We start from the raw sequence: 16,164 nt of genomic DNA, 5'->3' as shown, positions 1-16,164 counted from the left end.
CTACCTTGATCCAGATGATCGGCTTAGAAACCATTTAGACAACCGGTTCTGTTTATGGTGTAAATGTGAATCACATTGAATTTGCCTTTTTCTGATATAAATTCTATAACTAGATTTTTGATAACAAAACACTTCGGTTAGGTGAGTTCATGGATTAAGGCAATGGTCCCAGCGAGGCTCGAACTCGCGACCTTCGGCTCATAAGACCAACGCTCTAACCAACTGAGCTACGGGACCAATGTTATGTCACATCGAATTTTCATTTTCTTGTAAACTTTTTTTTGGCCTCATAATTAGAGATTAGACTATTTAATCGCTTTCGATAAACATTAGCATAGTGAAACAGTAGATTGTTGGGATTGGCAAATGGATTAATTCAACGGTTTGGATTATCATCCCACCATCGTCTTTTGACTTTGCTTTTGTCGTAAGGTAAAAACCCGTAAGATCTCAACCGTTAAAATGGGAGGTCAACTCATTGGACGGTCGATCAGATACTTCTTGGTTTGGTTCGCTTGTCCTTACATTTTAAAATAGGTCCGGATTTTGCTTCGGAGAGCCGTTGGGTTACCGAACCTCCCCCATTCTTCTATTGGCCTTCTCCCTCTGATGACTCTTTTCCCTCCCCCCAGTTCAAACCGTCTTCTTTTCGACGTCTCACAGTCACGGTCTTACAGCAGGTGAAGTGAAATCGAAGCTGCCATACCCACACACACACAGAAGGTTGGGGATTTCTTGATCCCTCCATGGAGGGCTTTTTCGTTCTTGATTCTGAAAACTGTGGACTTGCAGTTGCAGGTACTTCTCTCGTTCTAATTATTGCAAATTATACTTCCTTCTTGATTTGAAATACGATTCCATAGCTTTTTAAAGCTCCATCTTCTCCCCAAATCTACCGAGAATATTTGAAGACAAACATTTCTTTCTGCTCCTCCACTCATTTTCATAGATCACAAATAAAGCTTAACGACCCGACCCCTTCTCTTTCCTGTAATTTCTTTTTGATATTCTTCTCATTTTATGTAATTTGCAGTCCTATTCATGCTTACCCATGTATGGGTTCTAGGGTTACATAACTGATTATTATACTCTAGGTATTATTTATTCCTCTCTCATCATTCTAGGTTTCTGTTTGCAATCTCATTTATCGCTTACCAATTAGGGTTAGGGTTTGGGTTTGTTAGGAGTAACTTTCCTTTTCTAATTGTTTCAGAGTTAGGTAATGTGAAAGGAGAGAAAATGGTCAAGAAAACTTCTTTGGGAACCGTTGTAAGGAAGAGATTCTCAGATATAACCAACTCACAACATCGACCAAGTATTCTAGTTCAAGATGACAAGCCATTACCCGTTTCATTTTTGCCGAACGACTACATCGAACATCTGCGCAAGGTATTTCTTTTAGTGGTTTCTTTGAGGCTTTCATTCTTTTCTCCCCTTCCCCTCGGTGTAGTTGCTTTAGCTTACTATATTTTCTCCTTTGGACCTGTCATCTCAGGAAAATGCTATGCTGACGCGGCTTCTAGCAGACAGAAAGTATCCTTTTTCATGATTATTTGGCGTTGCTTTCGTCTTAATTGGAAGCAAAATGGTATCTTTGATCTGTAATTTCTTCCTTGTAACTATGTTCAACTTTTGTTTCTTTTTCTGGACTTTTCTTAATGTTTATCTATAGCAAAATCATTGAACTGAGTGGGCAAGAGTTGCAGAAACTGCGGATGAATTTGCAGAAATTACAAAAGCAGAATTGGCATCTTGCACAATCAAACAGCCAGATGTTAACGGTCTGTTGGCGTTAATCATGCTTAATAACCAATTATGCCTTTTATTTTCTAGATACATACTCCTTAATCAAAACTATTTGGTTCTATTTTTTACACAAGTTCTTAGTTTTATTTCTCTAATTTCGCAGGAACTGAACTTGGGTAAAGACAGGGTATGATTTGATTTCCCAAGATAGCCATGTGCAAAATTAAAGTTCAACTGTTTTGGAAGTTCCATTCAAATCTTCATGTTGTATCAGTTTCATAAATCTATTATTTGGTATGGTATTATTCATTTGCAGCTAAAAGCAATGCAGCATGAACTTGGGTGTAAGGTAGCCCTGCTGAAAGCAAAGGATTTATTACTGGAGGTTAGTTTGCCTGATATCTATCTCCTTTCTCTCATTTGCATGAGACGAATGCTATGGGCATAAACTCGTTATTTTTACTAAACCCATCTTGTTTTACACAGGAGAAAGAGAAAAAAGCAACATGCCAAAACAGTAGCACCGAGGTATTTCAGCATATATTATGAGTGGTGTATTTTCTATGCTTTTACACTTGATCTTGCTTCTCAGCAATCTTCTTATTCCCATTACTTTATTTTATGGTGCTTCATTAACAAGGTTAAGGTTAAGTGTGAGGAAGCAGCAGAAGAGACCTTGAAAACTAATGATGATAAGAAGGCTTGCAACCCTAGTAGGAGGCGCCATTCAAGGAACCATTGTAATCACTAGCACTTGACTCTGTTACTAGCTTAAGTATATTGATTTTTATTGGGCCCTTGCATAATCCAAAACTCTGAATGATGTCCTGCAGTTGCAGATCCTGCTGGGGCACAAGTAGCTACAAAAGATAAGGCTGACAATAAAAGGTTTGTGTCTGCAATCAGCATGTATTATAGTATTACATGCATAGTTGCATCAAGTATTGTTCTTAGTAACAAACTTTGTTCCTTTAGCAGACTTTGTTTGAGAAGGCAATCTGCTAGGTTTATACAACCTGAACCTACTGAAGATTTGTTTGAGATAGAAGATGCCAAATTTCAAATCCATCAATTGCTTGATGAACAAATGGACGAAAATATTCATACTTTATTGGACTCGTCAACCACAAAAGAAGAGGCAGAAGCAAAGAGTTTTTCTAGGTTTGAAACTCAACAGTCACGAAGATCATCAGTTGGAAGACCCTTGCGTAGGGCAGCTGAGAAGGTTCAATCTTACAAGGAAAGGCCTCTTAATGTAAAAATGCGGAGATCTGAGTAATTCGAAACTGACTTTCCATGTAGTACAAGAGGGGTGGAACCATTTGTGTTTCCTACATGTTACTGTATCACTATGTCCTGTGATCTAATTGATTTTATAGAAGTAACAATCCTTTTTTCTTGTGGAACTGTGAAATTTAGCTAATTCACATTTGGTGTATTCTTCTCTATCATCTGCGAGTGATAGGCATGATATGCCAGAGAGATGAAAATATATAATTGATTTTTTTTTTTTTCCTTCTACAGTTTTGCAAACAGGTAAAAACCTCTCAATGCAGTTGTTCTTTTATTTTGTCCCCATGGGTTTTGCTTTTCTTTTTCAATGTTTCTCCTCAGCACGCGCATATGACCTAATGATTTGATGTAAAGGTAAGAAAATAATCAACTGAATGAATTTTGTACTTTCTGTGAAGTCATATTGTTTTCTAAGGAGATAGATTCTGTTTTTAGCAAGATTCCAGTGAACTGATATGAAAATGAACTTTCATGGCTGTTCTCTAAAATTTTATCAGAACCATTACAGAGTTAAGTCTACAGAATGTTCTTTTCTTTTTTTGGTAAAAATCCCACAGAATGATCAAGCTTAGGCACACCATATATCATATTAGAACACACCATATATCATATTAGAATTTATATAGAATTCGAGTAACATGAATACAGTTTTTGATAGAATTTGAATTCAACTTAAAAAAATGCCTTCATCTAAAATGGAATTTAAGTAAATGAAAAACGGATAAAATCCGATTTTATGGTCCAATTTTTGTTGCTAGCTAACAATGACTTCATCTTGATGACAACAGGTCCAAATTTTGGACAGTTTAACTCCAGGTTCGGTTCTGTTATGGTTTTCATAGTCTTGGTTTTTGACTATGATTAATCCATTATTATCCTTGCTGTGATAAATTTTCATTTTTCGAAAGTCCAACAAAATTTTAGAACTTCCAGAGTGTGTTCTTCTCGATCAAATGCATTCCTTAATCTTCATATTATTGTTTTAGATCACCATGATTCTAGCCTGCCTGATACAATGCCAACACAGTATCAATCAGAAAATTTTTATGCAAAGGACTGCCAATTTTCATAGCCTTCAAGAAAATGCTCATGATCATTAATCAGGACTATGACTACAATCTAAGCTTGCATCAATCGTGGGCCGTGGCCCAGATGCTGAGCCTTTAAATTTGGGGTCTAAGCCTAATTTCAAGTCCATTTCTGAAATGGACCAGACTGGCCCATGTGTGCCACCAGAGGGACAAATCCAATATCTCAAATGCACGCAAAATTTTACATAAATTGGATCTTAATAAAGGTTACAACTTACAACTACTGGCTCGGTCTCTACCCTATGGCTGTGTTTGGTTTGATAGAAAATAAGAAAAAACAGAATGTTGAGGGAAAGCTCACCCTGCAGATGAATTCAGTATCTGTGATGGTCACTTTGACATCCCTCTACATATGGAGATATGGGATCAAATCTGCATAATTGCAGGTTTCTCAGTGGTAAGGTCAGTTGACCTCATGTGCACCCTGCTCTGTTTGTCTCCTATTTCCTGTCAAACCAAACATAGTCTACACTATTCATAACAGTGTGGGTTCAAAATTAAAGCCCAAGCTTTACCGTGTAAAACACTGATTTGATTGGCTTTCCTCTTTGGAAGTGTTGGAGACAGGAGATATTGTATCTTCAAAATCAGATCGATGCATGGTGCAAGATTTAGGGTTTAGGAGTTAGAGTTTAGGGTTTAGGTATGAAAATATTACTTTCTTTTTTAATAGGGCAAATCTTCATCCACATCTACATGTTGAGTTTTTCAGTTTGATTTATGATGACAGGCTTTACTTTGCTCCTACCATGGTTGGACAAAATGGTCCGACAACCTCTTGACTTTTATATCTAAATCCTAAATCTTAAATCCTATTCCTAAACTTTAAACCTAAATTCTAAATCCCTAAACCCCTAAATATTAAAATTAAAGTAAAAAATACATTTGATTGGATGCATGTCCAGTGTCCTTCAATTGGGTAAGAGCCAATATTTTCTATATACTTTATTTTTTTCTAAGAAGTGTTAACAGACTCGGACTGGACAGGATGGTTGAACCAGTGAACCATGATTGGCTAAGCTTTCCAGTTTTACATCCAATCTGGTTCTAACTTCTAACAACATTGTTTCTTAAGTAGAGTAGTAGACAGGGTTGTGAAAGAGCTGTCTGACTCTTTTGATGGTGTTAACTTGCAATCCATTGCACCTCGTGGAGACATTCTTTCATTTTGAGACTAAAAAACCTAATTTTTAGACTTACATGACACCCTTACAACACTTCCCAATACACACCAGAGAGTCCGGATCTGCTCCTCACACCGACTTCACAACATGTATTAGCCGCACATCAGGAATATCTTCTGTATTTGTATATTATTATTCATGGGAGATGTTATCATTACATGGCGAGATGTGGCTGTGAGATCAGTGTGGGGAGTGCTCTTTGAGGAATAGATCTCAATTCCCTACCAGAATTCAGAATGGGAAAACTCACTCATTCGAGATTACATCAGCGCCCCACAGATGTCCCACATGCACATCTCAGCGTGCATTGAGATGTGCTGTTGGGCACACCCTGTGGGACGCCGATGTAAACTCTTGTATATATAGGTAGAAGCTAATGGAAACTACCATTCCCAATGAAGTATATGTTTCTTAGAAAAACAGAAAGTCGGAAAAGCCGAGTGGAAAAGGATTCCTGATTTCCACTATGTCGGCACTGGATAGAAGGGGGGATTTCTACTGATTTGGTGGGAAGTCTAAATCGCTTTCATTTGAGGGTGCCATGTAGCTTTTGCTGGCAAAATTTCCAACTGGTTGGTTTCTCCTGATGGAATCCTAACTCATTATTAGAGTTGGGTTTGTGGGGTTTTGGGATTTGGGCCACCCCTTGTTACCCTGGTCGTAGAACAATTCTGTCAGTCAAAGAAGACTTGATTCCGCGTTTTTTTGAAACCCAAACACAACCTTATGGAATCACAGCCATATGATATGCATTTACAATACTTGCACAGAGACAGAATTAATCCCTGGTATATATAAATAAAAGAGAGCAGTCATCAAATCAAATGTGACTTATTATGCAAGATTCTCCCAAACACAACCTTAAGAAGCCATCAAATTGGATGTTTGGAATGCATGGATCAGAAGCAAGAGATTTCTATGGTCAAATTAGTTTTGGGTTTTGACTTCTGACGTCCCATTTAGGCCCCACAAAAACACACACACCTGAATCATGTTTTCATCCATCTGTTCTGCCGACTGCAGCGTGGGCCAGGCCCAAACATTTTTCATTTTAAGCACATGCAATGATATGGGCCTCCATCGAATGAAACTGAAGCTCTTCTCTCATTCTCTGCATTTATATACTGGATTTGTTCAACAAAGGACGGCAAGAGGGGTAGATGAAGTCGAGGTAGATATCATACAGCCCGTGAGCTTCCAACCAAAAAACAAACCTCTGCCCTCTTCTGCTGTGCCCAAAGACCAAATGCGATTCCCAAAACAGAGCCCAACTAGAATCTATGGGCTCATAGGAGGTTTACAAGTGGGAGTAGGATCTGCTCACAACAAAAATTGTACCAACACCATCTGTGTCCATACATCTCACCGTGAGGTTAGGATGTTAATGTGTTGGAACAAATTTTTGTTGTGAGCTCATCTGGCTATGAGGGTTTTGTTGTAGTAGGAGTAGTAGTACGTCCCCACTCATCACCCTCACATGCCGACAAAAAAAGGTGATAATTTCTTACTCTAAAGTCCCAACTTCCCAATACCGCGTGACACCACACACTTGCCCTACCGCACGGACCGAAAAAAGCAATTCCTCCGGCCTCCGGCCTCCGGCCTCCACCCTCCACCCTCCAACGTTACTAATCCCTTTGTTTCTTTCCCTATCAACCAGACTTTCTAAACATTATGTGTTTGGCAAAAAAGTTGAATAAGTGATTATTCCTGTTTGAAATAAACACTTTTCACCAAAAACTCATATAAGTGAATATTAGGATAGCACTTAAGCTCTCCCAATGGAAGCTTAAAGCTTAAGCTATGTCAATCAGCATGTATATACACCAGCTCACTTGAGAATTGAAATGATGCATTGGGCCTATTTTTTTTTAATAAACCCTTCCAAACAAACAAAAAAACAATGGTAGACATACGACCCGTGTGGCTATCATTGTCCATAGCTTTAAAGCAACAAACAAAAGCTAGATCACACTGCTCCCGAGTTAATGGGGCCGATGGGGTCCACTCCACTAGATACGGTGCTGATGGAGTTGATCTCAATGGCATATGATAATAAGCTTTTTGGTAAAATATATATAAAAAATATTCATTAATTAATTATAGCACGAGGCTATAGTAGAGATGGTGTGGGGAAAAGGGATCTTGCAATGATTTTTGCTGTCTCCTGCTTTTCCATTCTATATTTTAAATAAATTTAGGGCCCGTTTGGTTAACGGGAATAGAGGTTTAAAATTAGAATCAGAATCCTATTCCCATTTTCAGTGGAATAACATTTTTTCATTTGAGAAAATGACCATTACCTCTATGTTGTTTAGGAATGAAATTCCATTTCAGCCCGTTTGGTTAACGGGAATAGAGGTTTAAAATTAGAATCAGAATCCTATTCCCATTTTCAGTGGAATAACATTTTTCCATTTGAGAAAATGACCATTACCTCTATGTTCTTTAGGAATGAAATTCCATTTCAGCCAATTTCAATTCTAATTCTGATTCCAACTAAGAACCAAATAAGCCCTTAAAACCTATCAAAATAAGCCTTATATTTAATCTAAGTGGATAACAAACTTTCTTTTATTTAATTCATTTTTATTGTTTTTCAAAGTGATCGCGACGAACTAACCAACACCCAGAGATCTTAGGCGCCTACATTATTGTTGAAAAAGAAATTAAGTAATGAAGACTAATGTAATGTGCAAGTAAACTGGACGTGAGTGCTTGATGAATAGTGGGCCACAAACTGGACGGCCCACCCAGAGACTGGACTTTATTGGTGGGTTTTGCCGTTGTCTAGGCCTCTCGGGCAGTGCAAGAAGCAGAGAAAAAGTGAGGCAGGTAGAGAGAAAACGAAAGGTGTTTCTGGGGGTCTGATGGCGATGGGACTTGTTAAAAGAGGCATCTACCTCTCTTTTGTTTGTTTTCAACTCTGGATTTATTTGTCTTAGGATTTTCCATTAGTACATATGCATGTGAAGCAGGCTGGGGCCCAGATTTTGTATGGGTTTTAATTATATACGTGGAAGCTAGCTTTACCCATTGCTGTTTGCCACGTGGCAAAGTGGGTTGGTTATTACCTGATTAGGAAAATTGAGAAGCGAATTAAACGGCGATTTGCGGGAGCGCTGGATCTAATGAATAAAATAATCTCGTACTCTGTCAGTGTGTCTCTCCTGCACTTTACCACGGCCTAAAAAAGTGACTTTATCTGAGAATTCAACACGTGGCAAGTTTAATAATATAGCTAATGATTCGTTGGAATTACACGTGGCATATTAAGAGAATATCATAATTCATAATTGCCGACTTCTCAGGTCTTGGGCTTCAGAATGGGTGTTCCAAAATCCATATTATGGCAATGCATGGTTAATGCCACAGACCACCATCGGTTTAATCAAATGATGGTTTAACCATCTGATTTTGGAAAGATTACAATTACATACAAAATATTTGTACTCATTCCAAACTAAGCCTTACGAGTGAGGCATTTAATTTTCATGTAATCCAATTTTAAATACAGTAACATCAAAATGTTCTAATCTCTGCAATGCTGAATCCACCATAAGTACATGTATGTATGTATGTATGCATTGATAGCTTTTTTTTTAATGTAGGTGCACTTAAAACAATTCCAATTTTCAACAAAGAAGAAGAGTGAATCAATGGATCATACAAGAATATTTAAGTTATGTTTGGTTAATAATATGATTTTTTTTTTTTTTTTCTGTTGAAAACCTTTAGATTTAGTTTTGGGCCAATAGCTGAGATACTCAACATTAGGGGTGCAAGTTAGGTATCCAATTTGAAGATTTTGGAGTGCATTGAGCCCAGATTTCCGGTTCGGGCTTATTCAAATTTTGACAAAATCCCAATCTGAATCCATTGCATCTTTATTAACGTCCCTCTAAATATGGAGGTGGGGGATCAAACCTGTGTAACTACATACTCCACATGGTTAGGTCAGTGGAGCTCACATGCACCCTACTCTCTCCCAATCCTTTAATCACTCTCCAATCCATTCAATTTTTGACAAAATTTCAACTTAAGCCCACTGAAATTGCATCTTTAGGCTTAGTTTGGAAAGAGTATAAATACAAATATGTACAGTATAAATATGTACAAAATAAAGGCTTTTTACTCTACATATTTGTATTTATACTCCACCCAAACTGAGCCTTATCAACAATATAGAGGTGTAGAATCAAACCTGTGTAACATGCTCATGGTTAGACCGGTGGACCTCACATGTACCCTACTCTCTCCCTATCCTAAATCCCCTTCAATGTAAATTATAATCAATTTTCAACATCCAAATTCAAAAATAATTTTTAGAATTACAAAAACTCATCAGAATTAATTCTCTAAAAGCATGAGAAACACAACCTTACTTACCTTATGCCAGCTCCTAGTATTTATTCCTGGTTGATTCAAAATTTAGTCTTATCTGTCTTATTTTTGGGCCAATCAACAATAAACAAGTGCCCAAACGCCCCAACTCAGAACCGATAAGAGATTCCACAATTTCTGGTCAACATCATTGACCAATTGAATAGGGATTATAGGGGGGACATACCTCTTCCTTAAGAAATTCTGTTTCTAGAATACGCCTCATGCCATTTACCAAAAGCTAGACCTCAAAGGCAGTGTATAGCAAGCACATTCAATTATTTTCTATCGGATGGGCCATGGGATTGGAATCTGAAGAAGAAAAATTTACAAAAGTTCTTTTTCTTTTTCTTTCCCTTTTTATAAAGAAAAAGAAGATAGAAACCATGGAGATCTATAGTGTAGCCTTTGCTGCAACCACCAACATCATCTCTAACCTCTTTCCAGGTTATAGGAGATGGAAATGGGACAAATGTTCACATCTGAACCCCCCCCATAAGGACACATGTCACAATCTCTTCTTTTTTGGAACCATCTCAAAGGGCCCGTTTGCCATTTCATAATATGACTGAACTGGCTGAACTGAACTGAATGACTTATTTCTTTGTCTTTTACTCAATGGCCGAATGACTATCATACCCTTCGGTATTTTATTATATGATTATTTTTACTCACTATAAGACAAAGATACAAGTCATTCACTGCAACCACTTTAGTTGTTATAAAACGATTCCTAAGTCTATAAACCCCTCTATGCTATGCTACTTTCTCTTGTAGGCAGTAGGCACCACTACTTACACAACTAGGGTGTTAGAATTCATTTCACAAAGAGAGATTGGTGAGAAAATTAAAAAAAAAAAAAAACAAGGATGAGGTTTCAAAAATATTAGAAAAACCTTGCAACAGTGTGTCAAGGTATATCTATTTAGGAAGTATCATTCATCCTCTAAAATACATGTTCTTGAGATACCTCTAAACCTTTGTATAACCCTTAAAAGCTAGCCCATTGAAGTGGAAACAGCTTCCATTTCTTCTTCTTCTTCTTCTTCTTCTTTTCTTAAAAAAGGAATGAATGCTCATTTTCATTTCATGGTGGATGAAAAAGCCATACCATGCATTTTCAAACAACCTTTATAGACGATGTGGCTTAGGAGTAAAATTAAACTCCATTGAAGCAGTGAATTTTTTATGTTTGTCCATCTTTGATAATCATGTTTCAACATCCAATTTTGGACTGGTTTATATTTAGCAAGAGGGTCCTCCAATCTCCAAAAACCTAATGACATGTTTAATTTTTGTTTTTATTTATCTCTAATAATTGATTTAATTATTTTTTTGCACATTTATAAAGATGTCCATGCTTTATACATACAAAAAATGCCTTTAGAAAATAAACAAATTTCCATATTGCAATATTTTAAATCATTTTTATTAATTAAAAGATTTTTTTTATTTTTTGAATATTTTAGCATTTTTAATAATTTAAAAATAGTTTTAATTATTTTACTAAAACATTGTATTATCATAATCATTTTCATTATTGTTATTATAATAATTATTTGGTAAAAAACATATTTTTAAAGGAAAGCTTTCAGAGTTCTTCTAGAGTTATTTATTTATTTATTTTTAAGGGCCCCCAAGCAAAATTGGGAACTGGTCACATGACCGGTTCTATTTAACCCCAAACCACTTTTTGGTAAAAAAAATTGTTGGTTTGTAGGGTGTTTGGTTCCGCTTACGTTTATTCAGTAAATGTTTATTACTTGTGTGACTGCAAAATCGAGAAACACATTTAATGAGAGCGTTTATGATACATAGGCGCCATTAGGCACCACACCAGCAAAATGCCAATAAATGCCTACCAGTTTTAGGAAGCTCTAAAATGAAGTTTCCTGAAATGGGAGAGGCGCACAGAAACCAAAGTTTGCAAATGCAATTAATGAGGCATTTGCTGATGGGATGCCTATGTGACACCACCAATAAACATAAACGGAACCAAATATATACTTGGTCAGCAAACCATTGACCTGAGCGGTCGAACCATTCGATCTGAGAATGGTTTTTGGCCATTTTTTGTGTTTTTAATTATTTAATTTTTTATCTGAGCGGGCTGTCTGTTCAGACCGGACAGTCGGACCGTTCAACCTGGGAACTGGACCCAAAACGGTTCCTGTCCGGTCCGATTTTAAAAACCTCGATTAATACTCTAATTAGATTCTCTCCATTTGACATTTTTGATTTTTTTTCCCATTTACAGCTATTTTTTTGTCTTTCCATTATGCTTTATATTTTTATTTTCTTTGACCATCTTTTCTAAGCTATAGGATCTGCTTCCAAATTTTGGAGACCCATTTTAATTATTTGTCCTAAGTGGCTAGATTGAATTTAGCGAGTGATTAGAGCTTTTACTAACAAATCAACAGTATTTTAATACAATACTACATACAATGATACAATTGAAAAAGTGTTGATCCTATACTTTTGCTTGCGTTAGGCTGGTAGCTCCACATTAACAAATTGCAGTTAATTTGATTGATTTATTAAAGAAATCACTAGGTAGAGTGCTACCATACTCCATGATTAAATCTGCAATAATTACATATGTAAAACCAAGAAGCAGATGCTCTGGAGACATTCTTCTTCTTCCTTCTGAACAATCCAATCCAATCCAATAATAGTGAGTCTTTGATTGGTCAAATACAATGGAAGCCATTCTTCTTTCTTCTGAGCAATTTTCGGTGAAAAATTCCAGCTCCCTTCTCTGACTAATTGAAATAGGTACAGCTATCGACTAGACGACAAGAGAGAGATAGAGATAGAGAATGTGGGTAGTCTGTGATCAGCATGTTAGGCACATCACATGGGCGATTATGTGACTGGCCATTGATCTACGAATAAAATGGTTTTGATCCCAGAAATCTAATTCAAACCCTCAAGCCATAACCCGTCAGTTTACAAGGATCACAAGACTCACTGGAGTAAAAAAGACTACACCAGAAACAACAAAAATTCTCCCGAACTTCAAAGCAAGAAAGAAAAAAAAAAAAAAAAAACATCTTTCTAGTGAAAATAAAAGCAAACCCATTTCTAAATTCTAGTGTTAATTATTCTTCAAGCTTATTATAATGTAGTTGACACAATATCATACTTAGAAACAAGCTTATTTTAATAATATGTTAGAAGGGCTTTAAATCATGGTTGTTTGGTTTATTCGAAAATATAAAATAAATTAAAAAGAAAGATTCACGTATATATGAACTTGATTTAGCTCCCGTTTTTATCGCCGGTCTACATTCCCGCCCTTGCAGAGTTACAGTTCCCTTGCTGGTGTATAGTAGAGAGAGAGAGAGGGAGAGATGTGGATGGTGTGTTTGGCTTTTTTTGGCTTTTGGACTTATGCGTTTTGTCCTTCCCATAAAAATTAAAAGCATACAAAAGAAGAGCAAAAGAAACAGAGGAAGCAAATCACCTTGTTATATTAAGAGGGGAAGAAGCACACTAAACATTCTCCTCCTCCTCCTCCTCCATCTCATTCTTCCTGTGACTGTAGTGCTTGGTTTCAGCCCATTACAAGGTTATGGACAGCCAACGCAGCCCTCTTCTTGGCCGGAGTTTTTTCTTCCAAGGAAAGGTAGGAAACTCATCTGGGCTCACTCCTGTTTTCTTGTCTTTTGTCTTCTTTTGGTAAGAGATTAATGGGTTTTCTTTGTATATGGTTCACGAACTTCCTGGTTCTTTTTATGGGTTTTGTTCCTTTCTAGCAGTTCTGCATAAATTATGCTTGGTAATGGGGTTATGTTCTCTGTAATTTGCATATACAGACTGAGGAGGAGCTGCGGCATTCTCTGTTGTGCACAACTCTTGAGCTAGAAACAACAAGGGTAGCAGCTCAAGAGGAGATAAGGAAGAGAGAAGATCAAACAACCCATCTCAAAGACCTCTTAAGCAGAGCCATCAGGGAAAGAGACGAAGCCCAAGACAAATGCCAAACACTACTCATGGAAAAGCTCTTGCTTCTCCAGCAGCAGCAACAACAACAGCAACAGCAGCTTTACCAACAACCCCAACAAACAACTCCTTTGTCTGGAGTCTCCAGCATTGAAGATGAGACCAGAAGAGGTGGAGACTCCAACACCGGAATATCCTCATCAGATTGCGAAGAAAGCATCGTATCATCTCCGGTGATGGACCCAATCCCACTTCCACCATTGCCCCCAGCAGCAGCAGCAGCTGCTGCAACAACAACAATAACGACAGTACAACTAGTACCAAAGAAGCCATTGCCAGAGAAAGGGAAGCTTTTGCAGGCAGTAATGAAAGCTGGGCCCCTACTTCAGACGCTACTCCTGGCCGGACCTCTCCCTCAGTGGCGATACCCCCCTCCACCGCTTGATTCCACAGATATCCCGCCGGTGGCCATCCCTTCACCACCTCCACCATCCTATCTCCTGCATCAGCAGTCCTTTATCAACGGCATCAGTGACGACGACTGTGGCAGCATTGTCAATAAAAGGAAGAGGGATCTAATAGTCTGTGAAGGCTCTGATTCTTCCACCAAGTATCAAAGGGTTCTCCAATGACTTTCCTCTCATTATCCTCTACCTTGTCCGTCTGATTTTGTTGATATGAGACATTTAATTAGGGTGAATTGTTTAGTGTGTACAGTAGACAGTAGTTTCTCTTGAGTGTGTCTGTGAGAGAGAGAGAGAGAGAGAGAGAGAAAGAGATTGTTCTTGGACTTCAAACTTCTTGCTTGTGCTCTGATGGAGATTCTTTCTCTCTTTTTTTTTTTCAAATTGGTATATCTTTTTTCTGATGTGATATGGAGGTTTGAATTCTCCAAAAGTTCATCTTAATTAACTTTAATTGTATTTATAGTATAACATTCATATGAGAAGAGGGTTTCTGCAACTACTGTTTAACAGATACATGTTGATATCCGTTGCATGTCTTCTCATCCCTTCAACTCCACCTACTCCTAATATACATGTTGATATCGTTGCATGTCTTCTCATCCCTTCAACTCCACCTACTCCTAATAACAAATAGGTGGTTTCTGAGTTTCATAGGCTTATCACATAATCTTTCTATTACTGATCGGATCCCGAGCAGGTGGTAGACGAAATATCCGATTCATTGCTTTTCACACACCATATGAATTACGATCCAGTCGAGAGAGTTCCTGAGTCAGCTCGGTCCATTCAGCAGAGAAATTTTTTTTGATCCCGACCGCTCGCCTATGGGATCTATCTTTCTTTATCCCAGAAGATGATATAAATCATGTAGATGATGCTCAGACTCAGAACAATTGAGTATGGAAGTAGGAAACAGGGACAAGCAACAACCAGTGAGGGGTGTAAATGGGTCCCCAAAATCCAAATCAAGGTCAAGATATAATCTTTATTTCTTATCGTTTCATTACTCTTTAGCTTTTGCAATTAAGTTCCCACTGAAGTTGTAACTTTGTTTCATTGTTCCATTTTATAATCTAAAAGCAGAGCAATCGATAATGGTAAAGATGAAGGAGCAATCATACAACCTTCCAACAGATCATCCTCCACAACAGGATGAAGCAACAAAGAGTGAAGAGAAGAGGACATCTGGGCATGCTAACTAGACCCATTAACAGAGTTGGGTTAAACTTTAATGGAGGGTGGGTTGCTGAGTTAAAAACCTTTTATAGGTTGGTTTGTGAGTTTTGACCAAGACTGGGTTGGAATATTAGGCGCCGAACCAAAAAAAATAAAAATAAAAATAAAATTGATGTGGGGTTGGACCCACATGATAGATGAGTACTGAGTTGATGATTGTTGTCGTTTGGTTCTGAGACTGCTTGACAAAGGCTCGTGCTTCATATAAACATGGGCATGGTGAAACTTCCTTGATTGTTCCTTCCTTGTCTGGGGTCGTTGTTACACTCATTAGACCAATATGGAAAGCTCTTCAGACCTTTTAGCTTTAGGAACATCTACATTTTGCATCTCTCTAATGAATAATGATCTTTTCTATCAATTTGTATTGCCAATATATGCATCGGTTTCTCAACTAAAAAGAAGGTAAGAGCTGCAATTGTATCCATTTGAGTCAAATCCAATATATTCAAGATTTAAAATATCAATATAATATATCAGATACACGGCATATTGCCTAAAATTCAAAATATTAGTTGACAATTTCTCGCATCAAAATACTAAAAAAGAAGAGTTTTCACTGATTGAAACTCTCAACAATTTTTTTCATATTTAGAGTCTGGATGCTTTGAACCATGGATATGCCTAGATTCAAATTAACATTCGAATTTGAACTAATCTTATCCATTGTATCAGATTTTGATAATCTTCCTTGGGTGCTGAATACTATTCATAAATTAAACTAAAATTTGATTTTGATATTGGATACCGCCAATAAAATGATTTGGGGATATTGAATCGGAGTGACCATAAATGCAATGTCAACTATGTTGAAAA

At 37.3% G+C, this 16,164-nt stretch overlaps 2 protein-coding genes, 1 long non-coding RNA gene and 1 other non-coding gene across 5 annotated transcripts; 2 read left to right on the top strand and 2 right to left on the bottom strand.

Moving 5' to 3' along the window:
- Positions 1 to 163: 163 nt before the first annotated feature.
- Positions 164 to 237, bottom strand: TRNAI-UAU (transfer RNA isoleucine (anticodon UAU)). Its single transcript has one exon. It is a non-coding gene; the product is annotated as a tRNA-Ile (tRNA).
- A 324-nt stretch (positions 238 to 561) lies between these two features.
- On the top strand, positions 562 to 3,324 carry LOC104587352 (uncharacterized). Of its 2 annotated transcripts, XM_010244918.3 has the most exons (11): positions 562 to 798; positions 1,034 to 1,094; positions 1,214 to 1,389; positions 1,496 to 1,533; positions 1,673 to 1,781; positions 1,910 to 1,933; positions 2,063 to 2,131; positions 2,233 to 2,274; positions 2,387 to 2,486; positions 2,580 to 2,634; positions 2,725 to 3,324. In XM_010244918.3, the coding sequence occupies exons 3-11, from the start codon at positions 1,240 to 1,242 to the stop codon at positions 3,023 to 3,025; spliced, it is 888 nt and encodes a 295-aa protein (XP_010243220.1). In that variant the 5' UTR covers positions 562 to 798; positions 1,034 to 1,094; positions 1,214 to 1,239; the 3' UTR covers positions 3,026 to 3,324. The 2 variants fall into 2 exon arrangements, with proteins under 2 accessions (XP_010243220.1, XP_010243218.1); XM_010244916.3 differs by lacking the exon at positions 1,034 to 1,094 and having other exon boundaries at positions 563 to 798.
- A 9,676-nt stretch (positions 3,325 to 13,000) lies between these two features.
- Positions 13,001 to 14,515, top strand: LOC104587353 (uncharacterized). The gene is made up of 2 exons (XM_010244920.3): positions 13,001 to 13,328; positions 13,519 to 14,515. The coding sequence occupies exons 1-2, from the start codon at positions 13,275 to 13,277 to the stop codon at positions 14,275 to 14,277; spliced, it is 813 nt and encodes a 270-aa protein (XP_010243222.1). The 5' UTR covers positions 13,001 to 13,274; the 3' UTR covers positions 14,278 to 14,515.
- On the bottom strand, positions 14,328 to 15,785 carry LOC148802244 (uncharacterized). The gene is made up of 2 exons (XR_016082086.1): positions 14,727 to 15,785; positions 14,328 to 14,669 (listed from the first exon to the last, which is right to left on the bottom strand). It is a non-coding gene; the product is annotated as an uncharacterized LOC148802244 (long non-coding RNA).
- Positions 15,786 to 16,164: the final 379 nt, after the last annotated feature.

Source organism: Nelumbo nucifera, chromosome 2 (genome assembly GCF_055504915.1).
Source record: "Nelumbo nucifera cultivar China Antique chromosome 2, China Antique-T2T, whole genome shotgun sequence".
Taxonomy (NCBI): Eukaryota; Viridiplantae; Streptophyta; class Magnoliopsida; order Proteales; family Nelumbonaceae; genus Nelumbo; species Nelumbo nucifera.
The sequence above is the reverse complement of the archived record's forward strand: the minus strand, read 5'-3'. Positions and strand labels throughout refer to the sequence as shown.